An 18,570-nucleotide genomic window follows, 5' to 3' on the forward strand; every position below is an offset into this window, starting at 1 on the left:
CAAAGAATATGATTGCTGGATTGTATGGTAAGAGTATATTTAGTTTTGTAAGAATCCTCCAAACTGTCTTTCAAAGTGGCTGTATCATTTCTTCATTCCCACCAGCAATGAATGAGAGTTCCTGTTGTTCCACATTCTTGTCAGTATTTGCAGTTGTCAAGTGTTCTGGATTTTGGCTATTCTAATAGGTTTGTAATGGTATCTTGTTTTTTTTTTTTTATTTTTTTATTTTTTATTTTTTTTTTTTTAAGATTTTATTTATTTGCGAGAGAGAGAATGAGAGACAGAGAGCATGAGAGGGAGGAGGGTCAGAGGGAGAAGCAGACTCCCTGCTGAGCAGGGAGCCTGACGTGGGACTCGATCCCGGGACTCCGGGATCATGACCTGAGCCGAAGGCAGTCGCTTAACCAACTGAGCCACCCAGGCGCCCCATGTAATGGTATCTTGTTTTAATTTACATTTCCCTGATAACATATGATGTGGAGCATCTTTTATTATGCATATTTTCCACCTGTATATCTTTGATGAGATATTTATTAAGGTCTTTGGCCCATTTTTTAGGCAGGTTGGTTGGCTTCTTGTTGAAGTTTGAGTCCTCTTGATATTTTTTATTTCTTTTTAAAGATTTTATTTATTTATTTGACAGAGAGAAACACAGCAAGAGAGAGAACACAGGCAGGGGGAATGGGAGTGGGAGAAGCAGGTTTCCCTTGGAGCAGGGAGCCCAACAAGGAGCTCGATTCAGGGCCCTGGGATCATGACCTGAGCCAAAGGCAGAGGCTTAACGACTGAGCCACCCAGGTGCCCCTCTCTTGATATTTTAGATAACACTCCTTTATCACCTGTCTTTGCAAATAATTTCTCAGTCTGTAGCTTTTCTTTTCATTCTCTGGACGGTGTCTTTTGCAGACTGAAAAGTTTTAATTTTAATGAAGTCCAGCTTATCAGTTATTTCTTTCATGGATCATGATGCTGCTCTTCTACCTAAAAAGTCATCATCAAACCCAAGGTCATCCACAATTTCTCCAGTCTTCTAAATTTTTGTAATTTTGTGTTTTATATTTGGGTCTGTGATCCATTTTGAATTAACTCCTGTAAAAGGAATTCTTATTTCCATGCCTAAAAGTCTGTATCTAGATTCATTTTTTTGCATGTGGGTGTCCAGTTGTTCAGCACTACACTATTTTTTTTTTTTTAATTTTATTTATTTATTTGACAGAGAGAGACACAGCGAGAGAGGGAACACAAGCAGGGGGAGCGGGAGAGGGAGAAGCAGGCTTCCCGCTGAGCAGGGAGCCTGATGAGGGGCTCTATCCCAGGACCCCGGGATCATGACCCGAGCTGAAGGCAGACGCCCAACGACTGAGCCACCCAGGCACCCAGCGCTACACTATTTGTTGAAAACAACCTTTTCTCCACTGTATTGTCTTTGCTTCTTTGTCAGAGATCAGTTGGCTATTTTGATGTGGGTTTATTTCTGGGCCTCTGTTCTGTTTCATTGATGTATTTGTCTTTTTTTTTTTTTTTCCTAGTACCATACTCTTGATTATTGTAGCTTTATGGTGTGTCTTGAAGTTGGATAGTGTTAGTCTTCCAGCTTTGTTCTTCTCCTTCAATATTGCATTGGCTGTTCTGGATCCTTTGCCTCTCCATATATTTTTAGGATTAGTTTGTTGATATTTACAAAATAACTTGCTGGGATTTTGATTGGGATTGCATTGAATATGTAGATCAGGTTGGGAAGAACTGACATTTGGCAGTATTGCATCTTCCTACCCATGAACATGAACTTTCTCTCCATTTATTTCATTCAACTATGATTTCTTTAATCAGAGTTTTGTAGTTTTCCTCATATAGATTTTGTTAGATTTATATTTAAGTATTTGGATGCAAATTTAAATGGTATTATTTTTAATTTCAAATTTCACTTGTTCATTGCTGATATTAGCATCTAATTTTAATCTCTCCTCTGCTTTATTTTTAAACCCATTTCAGACATGCATATCTCATGGGGCTTTCTCCTAGAAAGAGCCAACAAAGCTAGTAGTGGAATTTTTTCCAGCTTCTTATTTCCATGCCTAAATGTGTGTGTGTACTTGTCCTTGTACTTAAATTGGCAATACCCCTATGTTTTCATTTTCTTTTATCCCAATTTGAAATTATGTACAAACAATTAAAATTGAGATCCTATCTTTTTTGTGATTGAGATCCATGACAAAAATTAATCATCTGGCAGAAGTGGTCATGAACCGTATGACTGGCTTTTTTTATGTAGATTAGGAATACTTTGTGTCTGAGAAATGTTAGAATACCTTTTTAGTGGTGATGTTGATTTAGGTTGTGGAATTTAATGAGTCTGGATGTATTTCTTTTTGGAAGTTTACTTGTAACAGAAATGGTAACATTGAAATTTTATAATGGTTTCTAATAGACTAATCCAGATTGTTGAGCTTGTAAATTATTTCAGTAATGAGGCTTCCTACTCAAATGCCTAAATTATTGGAGAAACTCTTGTAAGCATTTGGTGTACTATCAAATTCAGGGAAGATAAATATTTTCCCAGATTCCCTACACATAACTCAGTATGTTGCCTAAGTTAGAATTTCCACATTGCCAGAAAATCTTCACTAGGCAAATGCTGACATACCTATCCTAACATAATTGCATGCCATTAAGTTCACCTAAGTTTCATGTGATGTTATAATTGAAATATATTTTGACATCAAATATTTTAAAATTTATTTTTAAAAGTAAAATCCTAAGGTTTTTGATTATTCATCAAATTTGCATAAAGATGCACATAAGAACTCTTATTTTGTTTGGAAAAAGACTGTGGTACATTTGTTACATGTTTTCTCACCTTATAAAAAATCTAGTTATTCTTGGTGTAAGTCTTTGAGGACTAGAAGAATGTCACTTTTCTTAACTACTTACCAGGTTTAAAAAAAATCTGAAAGTTCTAATATCAATGTCATAATGAACTTCTTCACCTTCTCTTAATGGTTCTAAAATTTTCATCTTTATAGAATAATTGTATTATTTTTAAAAAAAAATCTGCCCAAGAATTCACATTCATAGTCACACACTGTTGCTGTTCATTCCTCCATCCATTGCAAAATAACGTCCACATCTGCTTTTAAAATCCACTTTGCTGGGGTGCCTGGGTGGCTCAGTCGGTTAAGCATCTGCCTTCGGCTAAGGTCATGATCTCAAGGTCTGGGATCCCGCCCCACATCTGGCTCTCTGCTCTGCGGGGAGTCTGCTTCTCCCTCTGCCACTCCCCCTGCTTGTGCTCTCTCTTTCTCCGTCAAATAAATAAATCTTTAAAAACATAAAAAATGAAATTGACTTTGCTTTACTTTACTAGTAGTCTTCTCAGTCAAATTCAAAGGAATCATGGTATTACTTTTCTTACTTGACCCCTGTTTTTCCCTCTTCCTTCTTGGAACTCTTCACTGACTTCTGTGTTTCTACTCTTTCCTGGTTCTTCTGAGTTCCTTGTTTTCATTCTTTTCATTTGAATCTTTTCCCTTTGTTCACAGCTTGTCTTTTAAATGCCGGGTGTTGTCTAGAATCCTCTTTATGGGGTTTCTCACTTAATAGTTCTCCCTAGAGGTTGTTATTTAAATCTTACGCTTTAGCTATCACCTGTAATGATGATCCCTAAATCTTAAGTCCACTAATCTTCAGTCCCCCAGTTGGAGCCTCTCATTGGACATCTTCATGTGCTATTCCACAGAATGCCCCAGTCAACAGATTTACAGCTGAGTTCATCCTTTCCTCAAAACCTGTTTTTATTTCCTGTTTCAATTGATGCCACCATCTTTTATCCAAATAGCCAAGGCTAAAATACAAAGAACATCTGAAATTATTCCTTCTCTCCTCCATCTGCTTTGTCCCTCTCTATTTATAGATCTTGGTATTTCTTGAATTTGGCCCATCTTCTTTATTCCCACTATCCCAGTTTAGGCATGCTTTGTCTCATTTGTATTACCGTCTTAACTTATTCTATTCCTCTGTGATCTGTCTTCTATACTGCTGCTACTAAAGGGATGCTTTCTAAGCCACAAACCATTCATGTTACTCTTGCTTAAAAGTTTTGTTATATGTTATTGAGTTCTTACTACACATGAGGCATTTTGCTACATATTTTATGTTATCTCCTTTAGTTCTTATAACTATACTATAAGAAGGGTACTAGTCTTATTTCCATTTGAATAAGGAAAAAAAAAAAAGACTGAAGAATAAAGAGATTGCCTAAGGTCATATTTGTGGGAAGTAACAGACCTGAATCTCTTTCTCCCCAAACCTGAACTCCTCAAACTCTTAACTGCTATGCTGTACTGACCCATCGTGTTTGTAGCAAGTGGCAAGTGTTCTTCAAAGTGGAACATATGAGACAATCCCCTGGGTATGAGAGGAGAGTGTTCGTAACACGATTTACATTTTATACCTTATGTTTTAAGTATTTTAATTTTGCTAAACATTTTGTTATATATATGTATGTATGTGTACCTAGGTATATATTTATATATCCATATTATTTTATATGTGTCTAGATTATGAAACTTATCAAATTATTATGTTTCCACATTAAATATATGTTTCACAAATTATGTATATGTATTAATACATGTATTCATATGTATTAATATCTCCATATTTTATATAATATATATTCCTGTTACTTTGTATGTATAATAATATATATCCTGAAATGTATGCCTATATATTAAGATAGACACTCTAGAGATAGGTTATATGCACACACATATGCATATTTATACCTATCTAAATATAAAATTTAAAATATATATTTGTAAAATGAATACATACTTTTACACATAAACAAATATGCATATTTTCAGGTTGGAAATCTAGCAGGGCTGCGCAAAGTATGGCCCAAGGGGCAAATCCAGACTTTTGTAAATAAGCTTTATTGGAATATAGCTATTCCCATTCATTTATTCACTGTCTAGGTTACTTTTGCAATACAATGGCAGAGTTGAGTAGTTGTGACAGAGATCATAAGCCTAAAATATTTACTCTCTGACCCTTTACAGAAAATGTTTGCTAATTCCTCATCTATAGGATAATTTCTAAGCTCCCTAGCAATGTATAAACACCCTGCTGACTCTCCTTCTTCCTTCCCTCTTATGTGGTAGCTATGTGGAAGTACTGTGTGCAGCTACCTGAATATTAAATCCAGTATTGTACCTCTGTGCTTTATGTCTCTTCCTTTCTCTGAATTATCACCCCAACTCCCCATCTCTTTTGCTTGGTGAGAGTCTATATTCATTCTTTAACTTAGTTTCTGTTTCTTCCTACCTGAGTTTTTCATCAAGATAGAGTTAATCACTCTCTCCTTTGTACTATTTCTGTATGATAACTGTATCTGTAAAATATCTGTATAGTGTCTGTCATTGCCTTTGTCATGCTATTAAGATGCCTATGTATCTTCTTCCATCCATGTACATACAAGATGTACAATTTTGAACACTTTGATATCTCTTAAGTTCAGATGTGTCTTATGAATGATGTATAAATTTAATTTGCTAGCATTTCCTTCCTTTCCTTTCCTGGAAAGGAAACTACCAGAAAAATAGTTAAATTGGTAATATATGTTCCAATTTTTGGCATCTTAGACTCAAGGAAGTATTTTATATGTCTTGTTTCTATTCTTGGAGTTTAAGGTAATTGAGAAAAGGTTTTTGTGTTATTTATGTTTGAAGAAGGTGGTGTTACAGTGTCCTGGCGTCACAGACCAAGTATGTTGAATTAAATACTAAGTCTGTCTATATTGTTCAGTGATATAATTTCAGGTGGTAGTCTCCAGAATTAGTTAGTTAATGATCATACACAGAGATTTAACAGTATCATTTGTTTATTTTGCAAGAAAGAATTATTTTGTGTGTCAACTTCAGTAACTTTCAGTTAATGTATAACTCAGTTGAAAATTCTTTCAGTATTTCTGTGTTAGAGTTTGGAGGTAGAGATGTAAGGAAAGTTAAAGAAAAAATATGTAGGATTTCCCTGAGTTCAGTTGTACTAGAAATCTGCTAACATTTCAAGTTTTAGTATCAAAATGGAATAATATTGGATAACACATCAGTGTATATATTTTAGAATACTGAGTGAGACTTGAAACAATAGGCTGGCAAATTCTGAAAAGTCTATTGAGTGTTAATAGTGGGTTATGTTAGCTGGAATATTAGAACACCAAGGCTTTGTACCATTTCAAAGTACATTCTCCTGTGAATAAAGAACAACTGTCAAGCCTTACATTTTCTCTTTCAAGGGGTTGAGCAGGAAAAAGAGAATCTGGAGAAGCAGATGTCAGATTTGAGGGTGCAGCTGAACTTCAGTGCAATGGCATCTGAGTTAGAGGAAGCGAAGCGGTGCATGGAGCGAAAAGACAAGGAGAAAGCACAGTTTGCAGCACATATAGAGGTGACTTTGCTATTTTTAAGTTGTATTCAAAGGACTTTAGTTCTGTTTCAGAGAATTGCTTAATGAAGTTTTAATAGAAATTTTGTAGTATTTTATGAACTCTAGTTTGAGTATATGTAATGTAAAGTTATGTAGATGACTACTTTAATTACACATAGAGATGTCTATGGATTCATTTCTCTTTCATTTGGACCTTAAAGTCAGGAACCTATTAAACTTGAAAACATTTTTGTTATAGTGGCAGTTGAGCCCTTCCTTCAGAGAGATGGGGCCTTTCTTTGAAGGAATGGTGAGTTATCATTTATTTTGGGGTGAAACTGGCAGAAGGCACAGCAAAAAAAGGTACCATAAAGGTTTTTAAATCTCTCACGGCTCTACATGAGGCAGAATTGGGGTAATTATCCAAAAATATTAAAAATCAAAAGAAAGAACTTCATAAAAAGGAGATGTCTTAATTCTAATATAATTATATAAATTATATCAAACATGGATGACAGATTTGGAAATAGATATGTATCAGTCCTCTTCTATATCTGTTTTTATTAGTGAAGTTGTATTCTAATTGTAATAAGGTGCCACATTTGAAGAATTTTCTAAATTATAATGAAAGGTAGAAAATTGGTGTTAAAGATACCTAACTTTAAAAATTTTTTTTTTTTTTTAAGATTTTATTTATTTGCGAGAGAGAGAATGAGACACAGAGAATGAGAGGGAGGAGGGTCAGAGGGAGAAGCAGACTCCCTGCTGAGCAGGGTGAGCCTGATGCGGGACTCGATCCCGGGACTCCGGGATCATGACCTGAGCCGAAGGCAGTTGCTTAACCAACTGAGCCACCCAGGCGCCCCAAAGATACCTAACTTTATATAATACAAAGGAAATATTTAATGTTACTGCAGTCTGAGTTTCTCTTTCATCTTGTCAGTGCATCAGTGGAAAATGTATTTTAGATTTGGATCAAATTCCTTTTGGAGGATGAAAGATTTTTTTCCCAGTTGCCATTAAAAAGGTATTACAAAGACATTCTTTATTCTGGAAGAAATTCCCATTAACTAGTTTTATTTTCCCCCCGACTTTATTTTTAACAATAAAATAATTAATTAAATTTTATATCCATTGTTTTAGATTTTGTGACACTTCTGATTATAGCTTATTTTTCATACCTTGTGAAGGCCCTTTGAACATCACCAAGCTGTTCTCAAAATGACATCTAGCGTAGACTTTGTGATGGTATCGGTCATGGATCACTCAATGTGACTTCTGTTGGGTATTTGATTGAAATTTAATTGACAAGCATTTAGTTTCTGCTTTAGTTTTCAAAAGTATTTGGTGTTGGGGTCACCTGGGTGGCTGTTGGTTAAGTGTCGACTCTTGGTTTAGTCTCGGGTCATGATCTCAGGGTCGTGAGATCAAGCCCTACGTTGGGCTCCACGCTGGGCATGGAGCCTGCTTAAGATTCTCTCCCTCTGCCCTACTTGCGCTTGCTCTCTCTCTCTAAAAAAAAAAATTGGTGTTGCCTTAGACATTCTATAATGAAGTTTAATCTTCTTTAATTGCTTTTTAGAAACCAAATATAAATAAGAAAACATGCACAAAATGTGACTAATTGGTCAGGCCCCAAAACATTTGCCATAATACTCTTTCTTGTGGTTTGTTCAATCACTAGTCTCTTTCTCTTTAACTTCCTAACACCTTTCCTACAAAACCTTATACCCAGTCTTGTCAACTCATTTTTTCTTTTTTTTTTTAAATATGGAACGCTTCACGAATTTGTGTGTCATCCTTGTGCAGGGGCCATGCTAATCTTCTCTGTATTGTTCCAATTTTAGTATATGTGCTGCCGAAGTGAGCACTTAACTCATTTTTTCTTAAACTCCTACTCATTTCCATTTTTTTGACTTTATTCCCGTTGTTCACTGATTCTATAAGGTCCTCTTTTTGTGGAAATCCTAAGCCTTTTCCTTCCTGAAGCCTTCTTTGGCTATAGCTTCTACATGTGATAATCCTTCCTTCTATACCCCATCCTTTCACTCACATCACTAATATTCTTATGGCACCTTTCTCACACTGCCTTAAAGTATATAGGTATATGTCTTTAAAATTTCAAAATGAATTGAAATGAAGGAGATAGGGGACTGCAGAAGAAAGCTGCCCTGTCACTAAGACAAATCTGACCTCGATGTCCTTACCTTGGTGAAGACCTTGTGTTTCAGTCTTGTCTTCACATCTGGAAACTTGAATTTTCTGTGTCCTAGAATTAATGTGGCCCAGGAGACATTCATACTAACAATGAAACCCATCAGAGAACAGTATATAAAAGAATGCCAGCTCATTGATGTACCCTGTGGGGGCTCTATATGGATATTTAAACAGTTGTATGCAGAGCATCAAGTCACCCAATTTTCTATACCTAGGTTTTAGAAAGGTGAATTAGTAACCAAGAAGTTGCTTGGTGAACACAGTCAGAGAATACTGATGTGTAAAGGACTGTTTGTTCCTGGCTATGGTAAGGCTCTCCCACCCTCTACCTCTCTTTAACAGAGTCCTTGTAACCAGGGATCTATTTATTTCACCAGATTCTGTTTTTATTTTTGGAGTGTGTTGAACTGACTTCTTTTGTCTTTCTAACAATCTTCTCTGCTTCCACTCTGATGCTCAACCTTCTGTTTGCATTTTCTTTTAATATGTTGCTATGCACAGATTTTGCTCTGGGTCGTTTACCAGTACACGATGATGTTGTAAATCAAACTTGTGGCATTCTGGAAGCCACTTATGAATTAAATACGTATATCTTTCTTCAAATCATAAATGAGTATGGGTTAAGAACCAGGTCTTATCTCTGTATTTCTTTGTGCCCCGATAGTGTCTTACCCATATTAGTATTTGTTGACTGAAATAGTGAATTGTAGAACACTTTTATGGTTAGTTTTCAAAGCTAACATTTGTTGTCTGGTCATTCTTTAAAAGCACATTAATTTCTGGGAGAGTTGTCGGTCAGTATTCAAGGGGACCCTTGCTCTTTCTCACTAATTGCATTAGTTTTTGTTGATCCAGAGTATATGTTTTAAGCAGTTGTTTTACACTGGAGAAAAACAGTGAAAATAGCTTGTAAAAAACCAGAATGAAAGCTGAGTTTGGGTTTGCATAATTTACCTTTCAAATTGTACCTAAAACCCTAAATCTGTATATGCATAGAAAATACTAAGTACATTTTTTTTCTTCTTCTAAACTTGAGTTGAACCTCATTAACCTTGATAGGCTATTTGTATTCATAAGAATTCCAAGTATCCTTGATCAATGATTCTCCCTGATTTAATCTCAGCCTCCAACTTCCATCAACTTAGTTTTCTTGAAGAAAAAAATTTGACTTTTAAATTCAACAAGGAACTTCAAAGAAAGAAAAAAAACACAAGGTGCTGTACATAATTTAGATTAAATGTTGAAAGTGATAATTGAGTGACAACTGACATGATTATTCATTAGCGGAAACTTAGAACTGTAATGCCATAATTTACTTTTAAAAAGAGGGTAGTGGAAAACAAATGATAATCAATAATAACTTTTCTTTTTGATGATGAGTACATTTGGAACAGAAGGAAGGTTGTTCCTTTTAATATGCTTTTAAGATAAACTTTTGATTCTTGCATTTCTTATATATAAAGCTGGCTACTTTGCTATCTAATAATGCCCCCTTCAATTCAATACTACTTTATTTTTTTAATTTTTTAATTTTTTTTTTTTTAAAGATTTTATTTATTTATTTGACAGAGAGAGAGGCAGCGAGAGAGGGAACACAAGCAAGGGGAGTGTGAGAGGGAGAAGCAGGCTTCCCGCGGAGCAGGGAGCCCGACGTGGGGCTCGATCCCAGGACCCCGGGATCACGACCTGAGCCGAAGGCAGACGCTTAACGACTGAGCCACCCAGGCACCCCTATTTTTTTTTTTATTTTTTTATTTTTTAAAATATTTTATTTATTTATTTGACAGAGAGACAGGGAGAGAGAGGGAACACAAGTGAGGGGAGTGGGAGAGGGAGAAGCAGGCCTCCCGCGGAGCAGGGAGCCCGAAGTGGGGCTCGATGTGGGGCTCGATCCCAGGACTCTGGGATCATGACCTGAGTCAAAGGCAGACGCTTAACGACTGAGCCACCCAGGCACCCCAATTCAATACTACTTTAAAGCCCTTCTTAGAGACCTACATTGTCCTATCTGTAATTTTCTATTCTTTTTTTTTTATCTTAATAATTTCTTCCTTATCCAAGTGCTTGTTGTAAAATAAGGTACTGAGTACTAAGTAATTTTTAGTACACAGATTATAAAGAAAACAAATACTGGCAGCAAAACTTTATAGACAGGCTATAATTGTCGAACCTAGTGCAGATGAGGTCTGCCTCTGTTATTAACCACATTAACTGACATTGAAGCAGATTGCTAAGTCCACAAATGCTCTATTCTCCGAGTTCTTCATGAAGATGACTACTGGCAGAGATGCCCTACAAGTAAAAACTCCAAAACTAAGTGAACTTTTACACTTTGAAGATGATTTAGTTTAATTCTTAAATCTTTCATCTATGGAAAAATCGGAGTTGTGAAGAAAGGCAGCTCTTCTGTTTTCTGTAACTCACAGTTGCATAGTATTTCTATCAAGCCAGAAAGTAGAAGTGGATCAAATATTTTAAATTTTCCTTTGAGACATCACCAATATTTACTATTTAGTAGGGTCAGTAAAGAAATAATTTAGGAATAAAAGTGTCAATTTTCAAGTTCTTTATTTTCTGAAGTCATGATAATTTCTGCCTCATGTGTTTTATGTATAAGTTGAATGTGTAGGCCTTTGTGTATGTCTCTGTGATGTGTGTGCACGTGTATGTGGACACATGCATGAGGGGGTGGGGGGAGGGAGAAACTTACACTCCCCACATAACAATGAAGTATTGATAATTTATATTAATTATAGATAGATTTGACGTTAAAAGCAAGTATAAAGATAATATATACCTTTGGGAATAATTATCAAAGGACTTGTTATGGAAAAATAGGTGATATGTAACAAATGAGGTAATATTTTTTGCAGAATCTTAGTAATTGATAGTTCATTTCTTGACCACTACAAACGCTATTAAAGGGATATAGAGTAGACTTTATAATAAGCATATCTTAATTGTTTATGCATTATTCCCGAAGTCGTTATAGTTAACCTTTAGAGTGATTTTAATTTGATAGCGTTATCATTTTAAGTGGAGACTTAAATTGTGTTTTAGAAGTTTGTTTTCAGGCAGCTTTCTACCAGGAGAAATGAGACTATACTCAGCCTTAAACAATGAAAACAGTGGGCCTGTTGTACTCTTAAATGTTGGAATGGTATAAATTATCTTTGCAAAAAAACGTTTTTAATAAGTAACACATGGCTAACATAAGCAAAGGTCAGTGTTAGCAGTTTTTTCAAATGTATTAAACGTATTTAATTTCTAGTACTTTACTTGCATGAAGTATGAGTTTATGTGATACAGTGCTTATTTGGGGGGAACCTATAATGGTGTTAGGCTATAGTTTGCTCTTCCTCAGTGAAGATTAACAAATTAGGTAAACTTTTGGCAATTCTGATTAGAGAACAGTTTCTGCCTTTGTTAATGGTGGATTAGCTTGTTGCAGAACAGACTTCTTACTGAGAAAAACTAGAAAAGCTGGGTAAGACATATATTTTTAAAAATATGTTTGAAGTTATCAGAGAGTTATCTGGGTATCAGGACAGGAGGAATCATGTATTCTGTTGAGGAGTGGAATGCAGAGTGATGAATCTGATACTTGGCACCACTTTTCCCCTGAAAAGTTTAAGTCACAAACTGAACAAAGCTTACAGTAGAACTTAGGCCCATTAAAGAAGAAGGACGCTGCTAATCATCCCACTCTTTCAGTTGGGATACCCCAAGGGCTAAACCCTAGAGTCTGGGTAAGCTGGAAATGCACCAACAGTCACAAAGACTGTAACATAGCTTTGAATCTGCTGTGATGTTATCTGTCCCTACCCTAACTGCTCATCTAAACAAAAGTAGATCTTTCGAGGAGGAAGGCATTATTCAGAGCCCTCATATTATTTCTATAATTTGTTATATAGTGTTTAGCATTTGATCAAAACTTAGCAGTCATATCAAGAAATAAAACCACATTACTAAAAAACAAGATATAAGTGAGAAATAGAAATAGGCATATAGACTGTTCAGATACTGGAGTTGACAGAAATCAATTTTAAAACATTGGTTATTGGGGCACCTGGGTGGCTCAGTCGTTAAGCGTCTGCCTTCGGCTCGGGTCATGATACCAGGGTCCTGGGATCAAGCCCCCCATTGGGCTCCCTTCTCTGAGGGAGGCCTGCTTCTCCCTCTCCCACTCCCCCTGCTTGTGTTCCAGGCTCACTGTGTCTCTCTCTGTCAAATAAATAGATAAAATCTTTAAAAAAAAACAAAACAAAACATTGGTTATTAATATGTTAAGAAATTAGATCATAAGATAGTTCTAGTAGAGAACAGGACATTATAAAAAGAATATAAATCTTGTTGAATCACAGATCTGTACCTCTGAAACAAATAATACAATATATGTTTAAAAAAAAGAAGAAAATAGCAGGAGGGGAAGAATGAAGGGAGAGAAATCGGAGGGGGAGATGAACCATGAGAGACGATGGACTCTGAAAAACAAACTGAGGGTTCTAGAGGGAGGGGGGTGGGAGAATGGGTTAGCCAGGTGATGGGTATTAAAGAGGGCACGTATTGCATGGAGCACTGGGTGTTATACACAAACAATGAATCATGGAACACTACATCAAAAACTAATGATGTAATGTGTGATGATTAACATAAGAGCTGGATAGATAGGTAGGGTTTAACCAAATATTAGATTCATTTTTTTTCTTATTCCTCTGAAGAATTTTATGAGACTTCCATCCATATGCATGCTTAGGTTATATAATTTATTATGTGGTTTGGTTTCTGGTTTTATGATCTGTTTTTCTATCTTCTAACTGGCAAAGAACCCCAATTTATTCAGTCTTTTGTTCAGTAAATTTTGATTAAGAGTATTAGGTATTGAGTCTAGTGGTAGAATTTGGGGGCACACAAATGAAAACAACATTCATTGCCCTCTGTAAAGTCACAATCATTGAACTCACATTTAGCACTGAAGTTTCACTTCACTAGGAAAGCCAGGCCCCCTTCAATATGGATGGGCAGAATCATAGTGAGATTTAAAATGAGGAACAAAGGTATGGGGAGTCTGAACCTTAGGAGTTGGGCATGAGGAGTACCCATCCTTACCGTACCAAGATGGCCCCCATCCTCCGAGGACAGAACAATAAATGTAAAAGCAAAGAGTCATCAGAATACAAAAAACAGCGGAAATATCTTCAAATAGAAATTGGTAATTGGTGATTGAAAATCTGAACAATGGTTTTATAGTTTTACAGGCTTATTATGCCACATTATCCAGTTATATTTGTTTGTTCCTTCTAGGCTACAGGAAACTGGGAAACACTCAAATGGGGGTTTAATGTAGGGAGGCAAGAAACTATCTTGACAGCTGCCCCCCTGGGCTTCATGGAGAAACAGTGCTGTCATTGAGACTCTTTAGATTGCAAAGATAAGAAAACTTGAGCCATCGCTGTTTTGGGTTTAGCATTAGTTCATTGGTACAGTCGTCTGTGACCATGGTGGTGGAGTCACTGGACTCTGTTGGCCCTCTTTTTTTGTATGTGTGGATTTGAATTACTGTTGAGTATCAATTGCTTTCAACCTGAAAAACTTCCTTGAATATTTCTTGTAGGCTGGCTTACTAGCAACACATTTTCTCATTTTTTGTTTATCTGAGAATGTCTTTATTGCACCTCATTTTTATTTTTTTTTAAATTTTATTTATTTATTTGACAGAGAGAGAGATACAGCAAGAGAGGGAACACAAGTAGGAGGAGTAGGAGAGGGAGAAACAGGCTTCCTGCTGAGCAGGGAGCCCGATGCGGGGCTCGATCCCAGGACCCTGGGATCATGACCTGAGCCGAAGGCAGACGCTTAACGACTGAGCCACCCAGGCGCCCCTATTACACCTCATTTTGCTGGATATAAGATTTTAGTTGACTGTCTTTTAGCACTTTGAATATGCCAGCCCACTGGTTTTTGTTCTTCCTTGTTTCTCATGATAAGTTTTGATCCTATTGCATTCTTCATTCATGATGAGTCACTTTTCTTTAGCTGTTTTCCAGATTTTCTCATTGTCTTTGCCTTCAGTGTTTGACTCTATTTGTCTATCTGGGGGATGATGGCCCCTCTATAGGTCTTTGATTCTTAATGAAGTGTGTTATAAAATTACTAATCTACTTTATATGTTAATAAGTGAAGGATGCATATAGTAACCTTTAGGGTAACTACTAAAAGAAGAGTAATCAGTATATAACTAATACAGAGGAAGAAAGTGAAACAGTTAAAAGAATTACTTCCAAGGGGTGCCGCGGGTGGCTCAGTCATTAAGCGTCTGCCTTCGACTCAGGTCATGATCCCAGAGTGCTGGGATCGAGCCCTACATCAGGCTCCCTGATCAGTGGGGAGCCTGCTTCTCCCTCTCCCACTCCCCCTGCATGTGTTCCCTCTTTCGCTATCTCTCTCTGTCAAATAAATAAATAAATAAAATTAGAAAAAAAAATTACTTCCAGGGGCACCTGGCTGGCTCATTCAGTAGAACATATGACTCTTGATCTCAGGGTCACGAGTTCAAGCCCCTCATTTGGCGTGGAGCTTACTTAAAAAAACAAACAAAAAAACTTCCAAAAAAAAGTCTTATTGACTTACTGTGTACTTACTATGTACTTACTATGACTGTACTATGACTTCCAACACTGGATAAACAAAGATTTTTTACTAGGACACCAAAAGCATGAATCATAAACGAAACTAACTATAAATCGGACTTGAACAAAATTAAAAATTTCTTCCTTATACTTGGCTGTATTAGGAAAATGAAAAGAACAAGCCACCCTGGGGGAAGATATTCACAGATCCTATATGGAACAAAAGACTGGTATCATGTTTATATATCATTCCTATATATTTGGTTCATGATAGCAATGCCTGGTTGTTTTAACACTTGTAATCAGTATAAGAGAAAATCATATTAGTGTCTCAAAGAATAGAGATAAAGCATTTATGAAAGTTCAACATCCATTAATTAGGGAAACTTTTAGTAAAAAGGAAGAGAGGGAAACTTCCTGATACTGAAGGGGTATCTACTAAAAACCTATAGCGCACACTGTACTTAATAGTGAAATACTGATTGGAAATGAAGCCAGCACTTCCCTTCTATTCACCAATGTAATAGGGCTAATAGTCCAGGCAGTAATTAAGGGAGAAGGAAAGGTATCTGTTTAAAGGAATTAATAATGCTGTCTTTATTTCCAATTGATATTTTAAAAAATCCAGACACTCTATAAGAAAATTATTAACACTAACAAGTCAGGTTATGTATTTCAGCTAAGACAATAATTAAAACCAAATACCAAACTAAAACGAACTTTGGTCAGATCTAAACTAAAAACAAGCCACTGAATCGTGTTCAATCACATTGTTTCCACAAAACATATTGTCCTAAGTATTGATTTTTGAGAACAAATAGAATTTTTTTCCACTCTTAGGTAAAATTTATGCAATTTATTTTTTTTTAAAGAGTATATACATAATCAACATTAAGAACAGGAAAGGATCTCTACCTATACATACAAAGGAGGAGAAAAATTATAAAGAATATCAAGTCATGTTGGTATGAATCAGTGGTTGCCTTAGATTAGCATTGCCCAGTAGCATTTTCAACAATGATGGAGATGTTTTATAGCTGTGCTGTTCAGTTTGTTAGCCATATGTACTCTTAGAGCACTTGAAATGAGGTCAGTGTGACTTGAGTTTTTAATTAATAATTTTACTTAACCGGGGCGCCTGGGTGGCTCAGTTGGTTAAGCGGCTGCCTTCGGCTCAGGTCATGATCCTCGAGTCCCGGGATCGAGTCCTGCATCGGGCTCCCTGCTCAGCAGGGAGTCTGCTTCTCCCTCTGACTCTCCCCCTCTCATGCTCTCTATCACTATCTTTCTCAATAAATAAATAAAAATCTTTAAAAAAAAAAATTTTACTTAACCATAGGTGGAACTTAACAGGTGGGAATGTGATTGGATGGTATGAAATTGGATTAGGAGCCATGTCTTGAATTCCTTTTGATATAGATGGCACACTGATTTTACTTTCCCTGAATATGACATGGCTGTATGGTGGGAGCGTGGTAGTCTTGGATTTTATTGAGAGCTGATTAAAGAAACATCCCTCATAGCCAGCCCTTCCTAGAAAATCAACTGGAGTCAAGAAAGGGTTTATTATTTTTCTTTTTTTTTGTGGTAAAATGTACAAATCATAAAATTACCATCTTAACCATTTTTAAATATACAGTTTAGTGGTATTAAATAAATTCACATTGTTGTACAACCATCCATCCTCATCCCCACTGAAACTCTCTATTAAATAATAACTCCCACTCCCCATCCTAACCAACCTCCCTCCCACCAACTTTCTGGCAACCAGCATTATAACTATTATACTTTGTCTTTATGAGATTGACTGCTCTGAGTACCTCATATAAGTGGAATCATACAGTATTTGTCTTTTTGTGCTTGGCTTACTTCACTTAACATAATGTCCTCAAAGTTCATCTATGTTGTAGCATATTGCAGAATTTCCTTCCTTTTCAAGGCTGAATAATATTCCATTCTATCTATATACCGCATTTTGCTTATCCATGCGTCAGTTGATGGATACCTGAGTTCCTTCCACATGTTAGCTATTATAATTAATGCTGTTATGAACATGAGTGTACAAATATCTCTTTGAGACCCTGCTTCCAATTTTTGGGGTACATATCCAAAAATAAAATTACTAGATCACGAGGTAATTCTGTGTTTAATCTTTTGAAGAACCACCATACTTTTTTCCACAGTGGCTATACCATTTTCTATTCCTACCAGCAGTGCACAAAGGGTTCTAGGTTCTCCACATCCTCATCACTTGTTCTGCCTTTTTTTTTTTTCCCCTGTTGTTGTTGTTTGTTTTTGGTTTTTTTAATAGTAGCCATCCTAATGGGTGTGAGGTGGTATCTCAAGTGATCATTATTTTTGTTTGAAACAGTATTTACTTAAAAAAATAGGGGGGCGCCTGGGTGGCTCAGTTGGTTAAGCAACTGCCTTCGGCTCAGGTCATGATCCTGGAGTCCCGGGATTGAGTCCCACATCGGGCTCCCTGCTCAGCGAGGAGCCTGCTTCTCCCTCTGACCCTCCCCCCTCTCATGTACTCTCTCATTTTAGCTCTCTCAAATAAATAAATCTTTAAAAAAAAAAAAAGGGCTCTTTTTATCTCATTTAGCCTCCTTAGCTTTGATTTGTCTCAAGAAATAAAAATTGAGAAATCAAGAAAAGTTGATTTCTCTCAAGTGCACAGCGCTATTGTATCATGTAAGATAATGTGTCTGATCTCTGTGCTCTATAATGATGTAGAGCAATAATATTAAGTGTTAGGTTACATTTAAGTTCTCCTCTTTGCTATATATAATGTAATTAGGGATGACATATTTCTTTAGTTGAACTATGAACTTTATCTTGGTCCTCTGAGCTGCCACATCGATACTGGTGAGACACAGGTGTCTGTCTTGTATTGATACGTGCTTTGTCCTATTGCATTTCATAACAAATGTGTTAATCAGAGGCAGTTCCACCTCAATCAAAAGCAGTCCCAAATACCAATCTGCTTTGGTTTTATCTTATCTGTATTCAAATTTTCTTCTCCCAAAGTGCCTACTTTAGTTAAACATCAGAGTTGCAGAGTTACAATTATCAGTCTAATAGAGTGTGAGAAAAATGAAGAAAACACAAATATACTTGAGATATGTGTGCCAGGGTCAGAATTCCCCCAGTGTGTTGCTGGGGCCTAGATTTTAATTATATGTGCCCTTGTGTAATAAGTTGAATACTCTGAAGAAATGTGTATTTAAAATGTTCCATGTAGTGAACATCATGGCTAATGAAACAGAAGTTAATATTTTATTTCTTCACAAAG

At 36.2% G+C, this 18,570-nt stretch overlaps 1 protein-coding gene, 1 long non-coding RNA gene and 1 other non-coding gene across 3 annotated transcripts in view; 1 reads left to right on the plus strand and 2 right to left on the minus strand.

Moving 5' to 3' along the window:
• CEP128 (centrosomal protein 128) overlaps nt 1-18,570 on the plus strand; it is a 394,017-nt gene that overhangs the window by 86,884 nt on the left and 288,563 nt on the right. Inside the window, exon 15 of the mRNA XM_034993083.1 lies at nt 6,299-6,450. Coding sequence (XP_034848974.1) covers nt 6,299-6,450 — 152 coding nt within the window. The remainder of the gene's footprint in view (nt 1-6,298; nt 6,451-18,570) is intronic.
• Nucleotides 1-18,570, minus strand: part of LOC118002572 — a 32,292-nt gene that overhangs the window by 1,747 nt on the left and 11,975 nt on the right. The gene's annotated exons all lie outside the window — the stretch shown is intronic.
• LOC118002781 lies at nt 8,194-8,300 on the minus strand. Its single transcript, XR_004677156.1, has one exon. It is a non-coding gene; the product is annotated as a U6 spliceosomal RNA (small nuclear RNA).

Source organism: Mirounga leonina, unplaced genomic scaffold (genome assembly GCF_011800145.1).
Source record: "Mirounga leonina isolate KUSES-001 unplaced genomic scaffold, KU_Mleo_1.0 Mir_82, whole genome shotgun sequence".
NCBI classification, from domain to species: Eukaryota; Metazoa; Chordata; class Mammalia; order Carnivora; family Phocidae; genus Mirounga; species Mirounga leonina.